General features: G+C 43.7%; 1 protein-coding gene across 3 annotated transcripts in view; it reads left to right on the top strand.

The window, feature by feature from the left end:
* Positions 1–13,611, top strand: part of TRAPPC9 (trafficking protein particle complex subunit 9) — a 451,106-nt gene extending 437,495 nt beyond the window's left edge. For all 3 annotated transcript variants that reach the window (XM_058033362.1, XM_058033351.1, XM_058033367.1), the window contains exons 22-23: positions 2,460–2,683; positions 10,556–13,611. In XM_058033362.1, the coding sequence (XP_057889345.1) occupies positions 2,460–2,683; positions 10,556–10,735 (404 nt within the window). In that variant the 3' untranslated portion in view covers positions 10,736–13,611. The remainder of the gene's footprint in view (positions 1–2,459; positions 2,684–10,555) is intronic.
* The last annotated feature ends 2,167 nt before the right edge of the window (positions 13,612–15,778 follow it).

Raw genomic sequence — 15,778 nt, 5'->3', positions numbered from 1 at the left:
GCCACAACCTGACCTGCAGGACAGACCTCAGCATGTCAGGGAAAGAATGTAACAGATAAGAAAAAATAAACAACCTTGAAAAGCAGAACCAATGAATCTCGGTCGCGGAGCTGGGAAAAAGAGACTTTCCGACACCTCGGGGTCATCCCAACCACAGAAACCCGAGATTTTGGGAAACCCAAGTCAGTTAATGCCAGATAATGGGATACCATTATAACCCCTACTTCACCTCCATGATCTCAGGGCAATACTGCAGGAAGCAGATTGATCACGTTGGGCAGGACAGCCCATGGCATTAGAGTGTGCTGCTGCAGGAGAAATCCAATGCCATAAAGGTTTTCTAGCCCTTCCCTAAGACGCAGTGGGTGATTATCACTTCCTTTCAGAGAATCACAGATATGGGCAGGGACCTCTGGAAATCACTGTGGTCCCATCCCTGCTCAAGCAGGGCCACCTAAAGCCCCTTGCCATGGACCATGTGCAGATGGGTTTTGAGAATCTGCAGGGATGGAGACTCCACAACCTCCCTGGGCAACCTGTGCCAGTGCTGGGCCACCTTCACAGGAAATAAATTATTTCCTGGTCGTCAGAGGGAAGCTCCTGTGTTTCAGTGTGTGCACAGTGATCCTGCCACTGGGCAGCACTGAGTCAAAGAGCCTGGCTCTGTCCTCTCACCTCCTTCCAGGTGTTCATCTATGTTGCTGAGATTCCCTGGAGTCTTTCCCAGCCTGAGCAGTGCCAGTGCTCAAATCCTGTCCTCGTGGGAGGGATGCTCCAGTCCCTTAATCCTCCTCATGGCCCTGCATTGGAATCTCTCCAGTGTGTCCCTGTCTCTTGTAATGAGGAGCCCAGAACTGGACTCAGCACTCCAGGACTCTTCAACAATGCTCTAATTGTCAAAAAAAAAAAAAAAAAAAAAAAAAAGAAGAGAGAGAAAGGAAATTTTGGAACAGGGGCTGTTCCTACTGGGACACCAGCACTGGTTTTGGATAGCTTCAGCTTGAACACTGAAGGGGTTTTTTTGTTCTCTTTTTGCCAAACCTCTTGTATCTAACACTGCTGGATTTGGGCAGCTCTGGTCGAGGAGAAGTTTTCATCTGGGTACCTCAGCTTTGCTGGCCTGACCTCTGGAATAAATGTTCCTTTCTGAACTTTTTTCTTTTTTGGCAATAACTTTAGTTTGTTTTTTATCCAGTGGCTGTGTTGAGGCTTGTTCAGTTTGCCAGGCTAAAGGGCATCACAAGAACATGCATCATTTTGCACTTTTTGTCCAAGGCAACAAAACAAAGCAAAGTTAAAAAAATCATTTTGGTGTAAATTTTTTTTCTGTGAAAACTCCTGGAGCATAAAAATAGTGTCTTTCCTTGAAGAGGGGATATTACTCATGTAAATCCAATGCAGAGGAATAATATGATGCATGTCAAAAGGCAAGCATCCAAGGAGGAGCAGGAGTGATGGAAATGCCTCATGGGCATATGAGATTGTGGGGATAGGTATTCATACAAAGGATTGTTTCTTACATGTGCCCAGGGCTTTCTCTTATCTCTGAACATGAACCCATAGTGAAATAGAAATGTTCCTGTATTAATAGTGCATTGGAGATAACCCTCATCTGAAAAATACAGTAATACTGCACAACTGGGAACCCTTTCAGAGCAGGGAATTGGACTGGCAATTTCATAGTGTGTTGGTAATGAAGCATTTTGGTTCTGTATAAGCAAATGGGCAAGGTTAATGGACACATTACTCTGGCTGTCATTGTCCCAGCAGTAACCAATTTGGAGGCTTTATATTTTCTGCTGTCCCAGTAAGGGAAAGAAAAGTAGAAAATTAAAAATAGAAATCCCAGAGTGATTTAAAGTGCAAAGAGTGAACAAGCTTGTAGCACTCCAGTATAATTTTAAAATCCTGCTCTTCCTTATAATCAGTATTTTAATTTATGTAATACATTGCAAATTCTGCCAGTATCTGTCCTGCTCCAAAAGCTCACCTCCACACAGAAGGATTTATTCTGGCTGTAACACATGAACATGAGCCTCCAGCCCTGGATCTCTCTAGCTGTTGTTTGTATTGATGGTTCCTGTTTGTATTTCCCTTCACCTCGTGCTGTTGATTTGCAGAACCGTGAGAAATGGTCTGTGGCTTTGGCCTTCAAGGGAGGAGGTTAAAAGTGCCTGTGTATATATCATAATTCTGGTGCCTGTGTATATATCATAATTTGGGTTTTTTCATAGCTCTTTCAACAGCTGTGGACAGACATCAGCCCCTCATCAGCTGGTTTTTCTCAAGCAGGTGCCCTGCACAACAGCACAGCATTGAGTTTTCTCTCCCAGGATTAACTGTCCCACACTCCTGGTTCCATTGAGGTTACTTTTTTCTTGTTGAGCCTCCTGCCAAGATTAATGCAGTTGCTGAAGCAGGTGTCCAGCCTAATGAGGACCTGTATCCTTGCTTTGCAGACATCCTGGTGGATGGCAAGGTGTGTGACTGCGACGCCGTGGTGACGTGCCAGGTGGGGGACCCTGTGCCCCTGCAGGTGAAGCTGACCAACTGGAGCAAGCACAGCGTGGGGCCCTTTGCTCTGACCATGATGCCCTACCAGGACTACCAGAATGGGGTGCACAACTACGAGCTGCAGGATGCCATCACCTTCGTGGGCTCCAACACCTTCCACATCGACACCGTGAGTTCTTTGGTGACAACTATCAGCATTTTGAGTGATGTGCATTTGAAAGGGGCTTCATTACTCTATTGTACATTTTAAAACAGATTAATTTTTTGAAATACCCATGATTATGGCAGCTTTTGCTAACAGGGCTGCTGCATTCATCTGGAATGGTCTCTGAAATGGTTTAAGACTGCAATTTCCTACCATGTAAACCACTAGTAAATTATCAGAGGCAGCAATTTCTGGTCACTCCAGATCTGGCTGAATGTGAATGGGTAACCCTAGATTGAATGTTCAATACCGTATTGCCAGTCCCTTGAGTCTCCCAGCACAGCCTGCAGTAATAGATTTTAAATAACTTTTTTTTTCCTTCAGTCTATAAGAAACATTCCCCAGGCTGCACCAAGGAACTCAGCAAATCAGTTCTAGTCAGGTCCTGAGGAAACACAACAGACTGCAAAAAGAAAATGCTAAGCATTAATGGCCAATCTGATGAGCTGGTTCATTTCCTGGATGCTTAGCATACTGTTATAAAACCATAAAGAAATGCATAAAATGAGGCAAAAAAAAAGGCCTCTTTTTAAAACAATTGAGATTATGATTTTTCTCTCAATTTCTCTAGAAAATTCAAGTCTAGGAGCCTTTTGCTTCTAAGGCAAGAAAAATAAAGATAACACCACTCTCTCCCACATCCTTCCCTCCCAAAAATACAACAACAAAATACCTGGAATGAAAATTCACAGGCAATGCTGCAGAATGGAATGAGAAGCATTTCTGGTAATTCATGAAATAAACATGAGGAATGGGGTGAGTGTTTGGGATTGTGCTTAGGACCTTTGTTTAGGTCAGCTCTTCAGATTGTTAATAAAATGTACCTGTCAAAATTAAATATATAAGTGAACTTTAGTTAGAAAGAAATGAAAGGTTAATAACAGAGACAGTCACCATGCATATTTTTCAATTATGCATCGCAGAAGAAAATATTTCTAAAAGCTAATGAGCATGAAATATACCATCAGCTCGATTTTTAATGGGGGCTAACTGCATTCTTGTAGCTGAATAATTTAAATACGCCAACAGAAATCATCCAGGGATGGCTTTCTTTGACTCTGGTTCTGATAATGTGGAGTTTTTAATCAGAGTGGTGGTGTTTGGATGCCCAGCTGCCAAAGGGCCTGACCCTCCAGACTAATGAGGGAAAAGGGAGATGTCAGTGTGATGTATTCTTACCTTCTGATTGAGTCTCCTAGGGGGCAGAAAGTCGGGAGGTCGCGTCTCTGGTGCCTGCCCAGGCAGCCTTCTCATACGTTCCGGTCCCTGCCTTTGCCCCATTGCTCAGGAGTTTGACATTTCTCCTGTAAACACAATCCCCAAGAAGTTAAAAATAGAATTGTTTTCTGCGGCTTGTCCTCCTCTCCATACAAAAAGGTGAAATGAACAAAATGTCGACTCTTAGACAAGAAGGGTTACATTTCACTGTGTGTGGTGCTGGCACCACACAGGCTCCAAGGGAAAGTGCTTGGTCACCTTCTTTGGGGTGTAGAGCCTTGATTGTGGAAGAAAATCCTTTATGTCTGCCAGAGGCCCTTTCTTACCTCATAATGACTAATTTAGAATAGATTTCAGAAAATTCCACCTGTCTGGGGGCGGGAAATGAGGGGAAGCCCTGGTTTGTGCATTTGATGCTTCAGGGAACAACCACCATGCTCAGAATTGTGCTTTTGCTCTGAGTTTGGCCAAAATTCAGACAGGCACTGGTTAGAAAAGCAAAGAAGCTCATGGCTGAGTGGGATGAGAGACAACCTGAGTTTCTCTTTTTTGTAAACAAAAGTTGAGATACAGGACCAGATTCCCTGCTGGTTTTCAACTCAATGCTGCTGTATGGAAGCTGTAAAAAATGTCCCCATCATTTTTTTAATCTGAGGTCATGGGCACTTGGCTATTTTTCTTGTTTAGTGTAAGTGGCTTGAGGTGCTGTCCTTTCCCAGCTGCTTGTGAAAGATGCTCCCCTCTCCCCCTGCAGGCCCATCAGGACAGATGCTGCGAGAACTTATTTTTGTGCAAAGTTGTCCAGTTTAGCAAAAACCACCTTGGTCAGCAGTTTAGGTTAATTGGGCTGACTTCACACTGACACTGGCACAAGGATGCTGACATGATTTATTGCAGGGCTGAGCTGGGTGGGAGGGAGGATGGAGAATCAAGTCTGGTTTGGTGCATCACTGATGCGTGGTCAACAACGAGTGGGAGCATCAGGTATTGCAGCAAGGGCAGATACTTCTCACACCCTGAAAATTCACTCTGTTGTCATGCAGAAACTTCATTATTGGTACAAAAAAACCCCAACAGATCCCTCTGCCTTCCTAAATGTTAAGTCTCATGCTCAAAATTCACTGTTATTTTTGATTCCAAAAGTCTCAAAGCAGTTTCTGCTGCTACCTGGAAGACAAAGGACATATATGGGAATTTTCAGGATGCACCTGCTGCTTTGCAGTGTGAATATAAATTGTTGAAAGTGTAAAAGTCACACAGTTTTGTATTTCCCTTTCTTGTGGCTTGAAGTCCAAGTTAGATTTATCTTGGAAGTAATGTAGTGATGCTTATTCACCTCTTTGTGCTTTTACCTCAGTTTGATGCAGCAGCCTGGGTTTGTGTCACAAAGTCTCTGCTGGATATGATACTTCAAAAAGCAAAGTCTTTTCTGGAAAATTTTTGAAGGATATTGAGTTATTTCCAGACATTTTAAATTAAGTAAAGTCTGCATTTTAAAGCATAACTTCTAATTTGGCTAACCTTACGTTTCTCTGTATTTGACAGAAAAAGTGACTTTCCCCATTATGACTTAAATATTTAACATTTTTTATTCAGTGGGTGATTTTGAAACATGAATTAACATGGTGGAACTTACACATTAAAATACAGTGCATTTTTTTTTTTTGTGTTGCTTCACTACATAAAGTTTATCTTTTACTCTGTTATTAATTTTTCTTAGTGCTTACCTCTGTTTTTTGTTGAATAATTAGTTGATCAGACAGAGTTGGTTTTTTTACAAATTGAAACCAAAAATATTGCCTTCTGTGGAGAATCCTGTAACTCCCAGCAATTCATCCTCTCTTGTTGCCCCTGCTTGTGCCATCACTTATCTTCAAGCAGGATTTTTTCCTGTGTGTGTTATCACACGCAAGCTCAAGCGATTGGTAGTGGGAGATGAGGAGAAATTCATTAGTAGATGGTCATTTTGAATCAGCTCAGAAGCCATGGTGAACATTTGCTCACTTCTGGCAGGTCCTCTGTGGCCCATCTGGAACAAATTATTTTTCTTGGCACTGTTTTATTCACACTGTAAACTCTTTGGGGCAGCGAGCAGTAGCTGGCACCAGCCCTAATCTCCAACTGAGCTCCCTAAGTACTACAGCAGTATAAATAAGTAGTAATTAGTTCTAAGCAATCACAGTCCCACATGGTAGCCTAAATCAGGGAAGGATTAGGATGCAGCTAGAAACTTAATTTTTCTCCTATCTTGGTGCAACAAAGGACTAATGTGGACTTTTTTCCCTCGATTTTTGATCATTATTTTCTGAGGTACAAGCTGCTCATCTTTGTTTCCATGAATGGTGGAATTTTAATAAAATCTATTTTAACTCTGCCCTGGCTCAGGAGTGTCAGCATCCTGATGAATGATTCAGCAGACACACAGGCACAGATCTGGGCAGTGGCACATCAGAGCTGCTGGGCTGGAGGACAACACGAATTTGGTCTGGGTCAGGCACGAGTTGTGCTCCTCATGGCTGAGCTGGGTCAGGCACTGCAGGCTGTGGGGTGCTGTGTCCTGCCAGCCATGGAGGTGACCACCTGAACAAGCCACTCTGAGTGGCTGAGCAAATCATCAGACTAATGCAGTTGTCTAGTTTGGAAAGACAGGAGTCTGCTAAGGAAGGCAGGAGCCTCCCCTGAAATGGAGAATGTAAACCCTCCCCACCCCTCCGAATTGCTATAAATTTTAAATTAAGGGGCTCTCAGGCAAAAAATATGGGAGCAGGAAATAACAGTTCTTTACTAGGGAAAGGAAAAAAATTAAAAGGATAAAATAAACAATGCAGTACACTAGAAAAACACTGATAGAGTCAGAACCCAACCTGACACCCTGTGGGTCAGACTGTTGGTACCAGTCCAATTGGCTGCAGCCCTCCTGCAGTGTCAGGGGTAGTTCTGTTGGAGCAGGGGGTGCTGCAGAGAAGGATGCATTCTTCCTCTGAAGATCCAGTGGAAGAAGAGGCAGTTGCTGTTCCTATGGGGAATCCAGTGGAGAAAACCGTGCTGGTGTCTCAAAACCTCTGGATTGTATCTGGGTAGCAATGTTTGGCTGCTCCCTCTGGGCGGAGCATCTCACAATGGGATGTTCTAGTTCTTATCAGTCATGCAGTGACATTCAATAGTCTGTTATCAGCAGATGTCCCCTACCAAGGGAGGTGTGAATGTGGTCACTCAAAGAGAGAGATAAAGCAAACTGCCCACTTGACAAAGATAATCTGCCATACAGATGGTAACGGAATACATCTTGCAGTGCAATCTGGAACAGCAGTGTTGGGAACATTTTGCCTCATTCTGTGTTTGATCAGGTGAGTCTTTGTGTTGAACAGCTGGATAAGATGTGGACATCCACTTTACAGACACTTGGGTGGATTCAGTTCCAGACTGAGACCCCTGAATGAGCAGGTTCCCAGGGGTGCTGCCCCACTAAGCTCCAATGAGGCCATGGAGGTGTGGTCTGCAGCAGCTAGAACCTGGCTCAATAACACAGGGCTGAGATGCCTAAAAGCAGATGTTTGCCATCATATAGGTGCTGTGGGTATCCTACCAGCCACCAGATGCTGCCAGAAATCCTGTGAGACCTCCTGGGCATCTTCCCAGTCCTCAGTGCCTTAGACCATCCCATTACCTGTGTTTAGGTAACTCTGTTCTGGCTCTGCAGGCTGCCTGGGGAGACCATTCTGTGTCTGCTCCACTGTCTCATTGACTGAGTATCCTCCTTTTGTAGTAGGACCTTGGACACCTTTTACTCCTAAATGTAGGTTAGACCTCAAAATTAGTCCTGTGCCTGGTGTGGCAGCTGGGCTGGATGTGACCCTCTGCTGCCCTGGCTGCTGCAGCTGGATGTCTGATCTTTTGGGAATCTTTGTAGGCACGCCACTGGAGACACAGCCTTACTTTCCAAAGTTGGTTTCTGTTTAGAAGGAAACATCTGGTAACTTCTGCAGAGCCACCTGCACTTGAGCAAGGCAAAGGTTTCAAGCTCATTTTGCTTCCCTGTTTCTTCTCCAAACCACAAGTGTTGATGCAGTGGTGGTGGCACAACAGAAGTGGGTAGAGCCCAAACTGTCAATGTTTGGTGTTGATGCCAATGAACCTGGAGCCACCTCCCTGCTTGCCAAGGGCTCTGAGCTGTGCTGTCACAGACATTCCTTCGTGGTGCAGCCAGATGAGGAGGAATGGACCAGGAGCTTGAAACAGCGCAGGGTGCTCAGGAGGCTTCGTTTGCTTTTTGCCTGCACCCACTGCTGGCATTAGTGCCTGCCCCTGCCCTGCTCTGCAGGAAAGGCCACATCAGCTCCAGTGAGGCAGAAATCAGGCAGGCAGCCCTGGGAGAAGGGCAGGGGAGCACGAGGGGACATGTTTGGATGTTGTTCTGCGTGTCCAGACGCGGTGCCAGAGGGCAGGAGCTGTTACCCAGCCAGAGAGGAGATGCCAAGGACAGGGTCAGGGGAACAGCTGTGCCTGCTCTGATCCCTCATGTGGATGACATGATGATGGTACAAGTTTGCTGTAGGTCAGCAGAAGTGCCCAGCACCAAAACCAAAGGGAGCCTGGGCTCTCCAGCTCTGAGGATGTGAACAGAGAGCTCCTTGTGCAGGAGCTGCAATTTAGAGTCATGGAAGCACAGAATGGTTTGGGTTGGAAGGGAACTTAAAGCTCACTTCATTCCAGCAGGGACACCTTCCCCCATCCCAGGTTGCTCCAAGCCCCACCCAGCCTGGCCTTGAACACTTCCAGGGATGGGGCATCCATAGATTCCCTGGGCAGCCTGTGCCAGGGCCTCACCACCCTCTCAGTAATATCTACATCTATCTATATCTATATCTATATCTATATCTATATCTATATCTATATCTATATCTATATCTATATCTATATCTATATCTATATCTATATCTATATCTATATCTATATCTATATCTATATATCTATATCATCTATATCTCTATCTATCTATCTATCTATCTATCTATCTATCTATCTATCTATCTATCTATCTATCTATCTACCTCCTAAATTTCCCCTCTTTAAATTTGATTCCCTTAGTCTTTGTCCTATCCCTGCACATCCTGATGGAGAGCCTTTTCCAGCTTCTCTGTAGCTCCTTCAAATACTGGAAGGTGCTGTGAGGTCTCCACTCAACGTTCCCTTCTCCAGGCTGAACAACCCCAACTCTTTCAGCCTGTCTTCACAGAAAAGCTGCTCCAGTACCTTCAGCAGCTTTGTGGCCCCTCTCTGGATTTCTTCCAGTTTAGGGAGGTCTAACAAAGCAGACTGATAGCCCAGGGGACTATACAGGATGATGTCTCCTGGCTAAAGGACCCAGCAGTGAAAGTTCAAAAAAAGCTTAAACAGGAGAAAATGGAAACAGCTCATTCCCTTCACTTCTGAAAGCTGCAGTGAATCTGCCTTGTGGAAAGTGGCTGGAAGTTTTCAGCTTTCTGGAATATTCTTGAGTTCCAAGCACCCCTGAAATCTTCTGTTGATCATTTGCCTTCCCCCTGTTCCCCACCGTGACCTTCCCATCATCCCTGTTCTGGTCTTCCCAAGCAGTGGCAAATTGTCCTTTAGCAAAGGGTGTCCATGAGCACTTCCCCAGTCCACACCCCATTGTTCATGTCCCAGTTTACCATATAATGACATTTTTGTAGTGGGGAACAGCCCTGCTCACCTGTCTCAGAGCCTCAGCCTTTATTGGGACTCTTCTGCTGGGATGAAGCTGCCTTTTCACAATTTTTGTAAAAATCCCATCCAGTGGAATGGCTCTGTGTTGATTTGGTGTTTTGCATTTGCTGCAGCTCAGTTCTAGGCATCCTGAAACTGGATTTAACATCTTGTGGAAGCAGATACTAATTCAAACATTATCACATGCTGAACAGTGGTGGGAGTGTTAAAGTTAGAAATTACTGAAGTGTCTTGCTGAAATGATGGACTGAGATATATTATTTGTTGTGAAGATATGGATTGTAGATGGATTTGTGATGAAGGAAGATACATAAATGTAGAAACAGTGTGAACTCTGTATATTTAATTTGGACAAGTAAAATCAGGATGGCTACTGTTTTTGAGAAGTTTGTTGCAAAACTTCATTATTTCAATGATAGTCACCCAAGTTCCTGATTAGAATTTGCAGTCAGATTGTGTCTCAGTAATAAGGGAGAATGAACTTATTGCTAAGCTGTTAAATGGTGTTTAAACCATGTATTTAGCATTAATTCAGAGATGTGATTTAGAACTTTAATAGAGATGTTGGTAAATACAGTCTAAGGAGAGATTTAGGGTGATCTCTACCTTAAACAAATTCTGGTTTGGAATCAGTGACTCTTAAAGGTTCATATTCTGTTTTGTGCTGAGTGGCACAGATTTACTGCATGAATGAATAACAGGATTAATTTTTTAAGTAACATTTTTACTAGAATAGGGACGAGATGTTTACTCCTTTTTGTATGAAAGCATTATTGAGATGTGAATCTGGAGTACTCTGAGACCCTTTGAAGGAGCTAATGAATTGCAAACTGCAATTAATTTGCTTTGTTGATGGTTTATTTGTACTGATTTTTGTGTTCTTTTTACCAGGTAAAGCCAACCAAAGACTCTGTGTACTTTGGAGCGCTTCTCTTCCTCTACACGGGCGATTTCTACCTGAACATCAAATTCCATGAAGACAGCAGCAGCAGGGAGCTGCCTCTGTCCTGGCTCTGCCTTCCCAGTGTCCACATCCGTGCCACAGAGCCCATGGCCCCAGCTCAGCTGTGAATATGGAATGTGTGAATGTGCACTGGGCGCTACTGATCACCCAGAGCACACAGCAGAGCTTGGCACAGCCTCTGCTTGACCCCAGCTTGTTTCTGTCCAATGCCAGGACACAGTCTCTGCTCTGGAGGAACAGCTGAACACTTTCTGAATTGGCTGACAGTCATTTGGACAGCTGCTTCAGCTAATTTCAGAGGGAGAGAGATTATAACTGTGCTGAAGTTTTCCTCTGTTTTCAGAAAGCCTTTGAAACTATTTGCATTATACTTCAATATGCTCCATTGATATCAGTGGTTTGAAAGAGTCTTGAGGGCTGAATTTTGGCATGTGTTTGAAGGTCTTAAATCCTGTTTGAATAATCCTGTTTGATCATTTTTTTCAGTAAGATTTGTGTGTCTGTATGAAATTCCTCCTGGTTTATGCTGGACCCATGGCATGTTCCCTTGGGATATAGATCTATGTTAGATTTGTTCACTGGCTTGCTCTTGTTCATTTGTTTGCTGAGAATTTGGTGTCTTTGGTAGCAAATAGCAGTAGTGGTGCTTTTCAGTGTGCTACTGAAAGTAAGAATAGCCTCCAGTTATTCTCTGACTCCCCTGAGCCCAGTGCCACTTGCTCCTGGTAAAGTCACTGCCTTTAGTTTGGCAGATCTATGAACTAGAAAGGAGAGAGGGTGAGGAAGAGCAAAAAGAAATTTTGTCCTTGAGAGAATAAATAAGCCAACTTTTGGGCTGCCTAAGGCTTGGCTGTGAATTTAGGCTTTCACAGTTCTGTTCTACACAGTCATAGTCACTTGAAACATTTGCAGACTTTTAAAGATCCACCAGAATTAATCAGATTATCATTAATATAACTTTTCATGAGTTTTTGCAAACTCTTCTCACCAGATTTTTCATACTGATATATTGCTTTTTAAATGTGTCTAGTTTTTTCCTTTTCTTTTTTTTTTTTTTTTTTTCTTAAAGTTTGGGATTTTTTTTTAAGTTTAATTATTAGGCAGTTAAGGCCATGGAATTCCTGAGTGTGAGAGTAGTTGTTGAATGTACAGATAATTTAGCCTATTTTTCAGAATGATGTTTTTGTACGGCGAGACATGTTTTTACCCCATGTAAAGCAGGGAGATGTTTTAGCTGTATGATTAATACATTATTTCGTGGACCATATGTTTAAAAACTATCTCAGTCTTGTCTTAAATGCACAGTTAAATTTGGTGGTAGTGTGCTTTGGGGGTGGATACACCGAGATGTGGCAGGGACACTCCAGTTGGCTCTACATGATTTAAATCCACATGCACAACCTCTCTGCAGATTCTTTGTTTCTTTAGAATTCATGCAGACATGGGCCCCACTGAATGCCTGGCCTGGCCCTTCCTGCTCATTCTGGCTGTCTGCACCAAGCCCAGGGACACTTTTAAGTGTGATTGGTGTTTCCTACAGTGCTCCAAACCCCATTCATTGCATGCTTGCAAGTGACTGTTCATCCTAAATATATTCCCAGCCTGGGGAACTGTGGCTGTAGCATGGTAGCTGCATTTCCAGTGTATGCAGGGTATTATCTCTAAAAACCTCTGTTGTGGCAGGTTATCAATGTTTGTGCTTCAGTTGTGGCTCTGGACTCAGCCTTGAAAGTGGAAGTTTTCAGTCTTGACCTGGTGAAAATCTGAGCCCTGCTGAGGATTTATTTGCAGTCATTCCCTGCTCTGTCAGGTGCCAGTGAGGTCCAGTAACAAAATCCCTGGAAAGAGGGTCCAACAGCTGAGTTGGGCCTGCTTTTCTGTGTTGGTGGAGCTTGGCTGACCAGATTGTGCCATGAGGCTGAATTCTCTGTCACTGGATAGGCAACACCCAGAAAAATGAGATCCAAGGAGAGCAGGAACTAAACCAGTATATCTTCTCTAAAAGCTTGGTTTTGACATGAGTGTCTGGACTATGTTGCACAACACTGTTGGAGTAAAATTTAAATTGGGTTTTATTCAGTGTTCCCAGAAGATAATCTGCAGATTCTAGGAATACAGCTAAGGCTTTATAAGGACCACAATGAAATAAAAATATTCTAAAGTAGATGTTGTTGTAGTCAGGATGCTTCAATTTACTCAGCTAAGGGCCTGTTCTCTAATTATTTTTCAACAGCATTCTCTGAGAAGAGAGTGTCTTGCTCTGTGGAGCCTGTTCTGGGATGCAACATTCCAGTGCCTTTTACTTATGAAGGATTCTTATCCACTGAAGCTGTTGGAATGGGAACAGGTTTTATTATAAGAAAAGCAGGCTGCATATTTTCTAGGTATCCAATATGCCATTATAAATCTGCCACATGTGCACATAAATATCAGTTCTTATGTGTGAGCTGACCCTTAAAGGTCTATCTGTTCATTATGTAGCAGACTCTGTCCCTTGTCAACTTGGATACTTAGTTGGTTTTGGCATTTATGATATCTTCCCCAGTTTTCTCAGACTTCTACTTGTCTTGGTGAAAGAGATTAAACACAAGAAGTTCTTCCTTCTGGGGGTCATTTCTAACTTGTCCAGAAGGAAGATATTTAAGTGTTAGTGTAATTTGGAGAGGGGTTGAGGGAAAGGTGCTTAAAATCACTGGGGTTGCTGTCAGGATTGGTCCTTGTACTGCTTGAAAGAAGAATGATATTTTTCTTATTTGCTTTCATTTCTTGGTACTGAAAACTTCTTTTTCTTCCTCTGAAACACCCAGCAATTATTTTGAACATGATGAGCTGAACTGTTCATTGTAAATCTGATATGAACCAGTGGTTGCAATAAATTATTCCTAATTTAAATGGCCATTGCTGAGAGCAGATGTTGATCCCATATATGAATGCACTGGAGTATGTAACTTTACCTGAATAAATACTTGTGGCTTGTAATTTACACCTCTGCCAGTCTCTTTAGTCTGTAGCCCTTGGTGCTGTTGTGTGATTTTGCTGATAATAATGTGCATCCCTTGATTCTGTGTTGTGTCTCTGAAAGGATGTGTTGGACCCTGGAACTGAAATTTCCTCTTCACTCAAGTGTGGTGTTGTGAGGTCCCTGGGACGAGGTGAGAGATGAGAATTTGGCTCCAAGTTTTCAGAAGGCTGATTTATTATTTTATGATGTTATATTATATTAAAAGAAATTATATACTAAAAATATACAAAAGAAAGAGGATATATCAGAAGGCTGGACAAGAATGAATAATAAAAGAGACAGACTAAGACAGACTCAGAGAGCCTCGACACAGCTGGACTGGGATTGGTCATTAAATTAAAACAATTCACATGCTGGGTAAACAATTCTCCAAATCACATTCCAAAACAGCAAAACAAGGAGAAGCTGAAGCTTCCCAGGAGAAGAAATCCTGGTGAAGAGATTTTTCAGAAAATATCATGGTGACATTCAAGTTTTCTCTTCCTAGATGAGCTCAGGGGTGGTGAACCCTGTCTGCTCTGTGGTGTGGCTCCTGTGTCAGCTGAGGAGAGGGAGAGGCACTCGCATGAAAGGCAACAAATGGCCAGAAGTTGTGTCCAGGGAGGTTCAGGTTGGACATTTGGAAAAGGTTCTTTACCCAGAGGGTGGCTGGGCACTGGAACAGGCTCCCCAGGGAAGGGGTCACAGCCTGACAGAGCTCAAGGAGTGTTTGGACAATGCTCTCAGGCACAGGGTGGGGCTCTTGGGGATGGTCCTGTGAAGGCCTGGGAGTTGGATTTGCTGATTCTTGTGGATCCCTTCCAACTTGGCTCAATCTGTGACCCTGAGAAATGCCTCAGTGTCCCAATACTGGTGCAGGGGGTGGTGAGGCCCTGGCACAGCTTGCCCAGATGGCTGCCCCACCCCTGGAAACACTCAAGGTTGGGTTGGACAGGGCTCTGAACAACCTGATCCAGCTGAGGATATCCCTGCTCAGGGCTGGAGGATTGGAACTGGACCTGTAAATATTCCTTGCAACCCAAAGCATTCCATGATTCTTTCACCCTTTCCATCCTTTAAGAAACAGCTCAAAGGCTGGAAGGACCATCTTGGAAGACTGAAAGCACTAAAAACCATCTGATGCCCAGCCTTGTCTGAGCTCCTTCTATCAGTCCTGGGGCTCCTGTGTTTGGATTCCCAGTCTAGAAGCTCTTAAGGATTCCTCAGTGAGGGTCAGCTGCACCCTCCCTCCCCTGATTCCTCTGGCTCTCCTGGGTGTGGGCATTTGTTTGTCCCTGGAGCTCTGCATCCCCCCTGCTTGCCCTGCACAGCCCAGAGCAGGGCTGGCTGCCACTCCTGGGCTGGAACCAAGCCCTCTGCAGCTCTTGTGTGGGCACAGGGGGCATTGCAAGGCTTTCCTACAGGTGGCTGCTTTGCAGAGCTTCGCAAACACTCGTGCTCTTTTCTCAATGCAGAAGACACAAAAAGATCTGAAAAAAATTTTTGTGTCAAGTGTTCCATGATAGCTGTTTCCTTCTGGGGTTAGGTCAGGATTCTGGGGTTGTTCAGCATTTCCTTAGCTCTCAGCTTCTCATCTTGCTCTTTCTACCTCATCCTTCCCACTGACTCTTCCACTCACTACACTTTTCTGCTTTTCTTTGTTTTTTTTCCAACAGAAAGGATCAACTTGTCCCTTTCTTTTTTTTTTTCCTCTGCATCTCTGTTAGACCCCTCCTAACACTTTGTTCATGGTGGAGAAAAAATGTTTCAAACCCAATTTCAGTTTCTAAACTGGAGTTTGATGCTGTCCTTAAAGCATCTTGAGCTATTTCAGTTGAACAGGATCTTATCTGTTTTGTTACAATCTGATGTTTCTTGTTGGAAGGACACTTTAGGCCACTGTGTTCAGGATGCATCAACTCCATAACACCAGTGGGACTTTGTGTGTAGGTGACATCTCATTTAACACACACTGCTCCCTTCCTGTCCCTGTGTTCCTGATTCAGCAGATATACAAGCATGTGTCTAATGTTAAACATATCAATAAAAATACATTAATAACACATTAATAGGCCTTCTTTTGACAGGTAATTCAGTCACTCCCTGGAAAACTTGCTAACCCTGTGCCCAGATGTGCAATCTTCATCTG

This window comes from Melospiza georgiana, chromosome 1 (assembly GCF_028018845.1).
Source record: "Melospiza georgiana isolate bMelGeo1 chromosome 1, bMelGeo1.pri, whole genome shotgun sequence".
NCBI lineage: Eukaryota > Metazoa > Chordata > Aves > Passeriformes > Passerellidae > Melospiza > Melospiza georgiana.
Note: the sequence above shows the minus strand (reverse complement) of the source record. Positions and strands in the feature narration are given on the sequence as shown.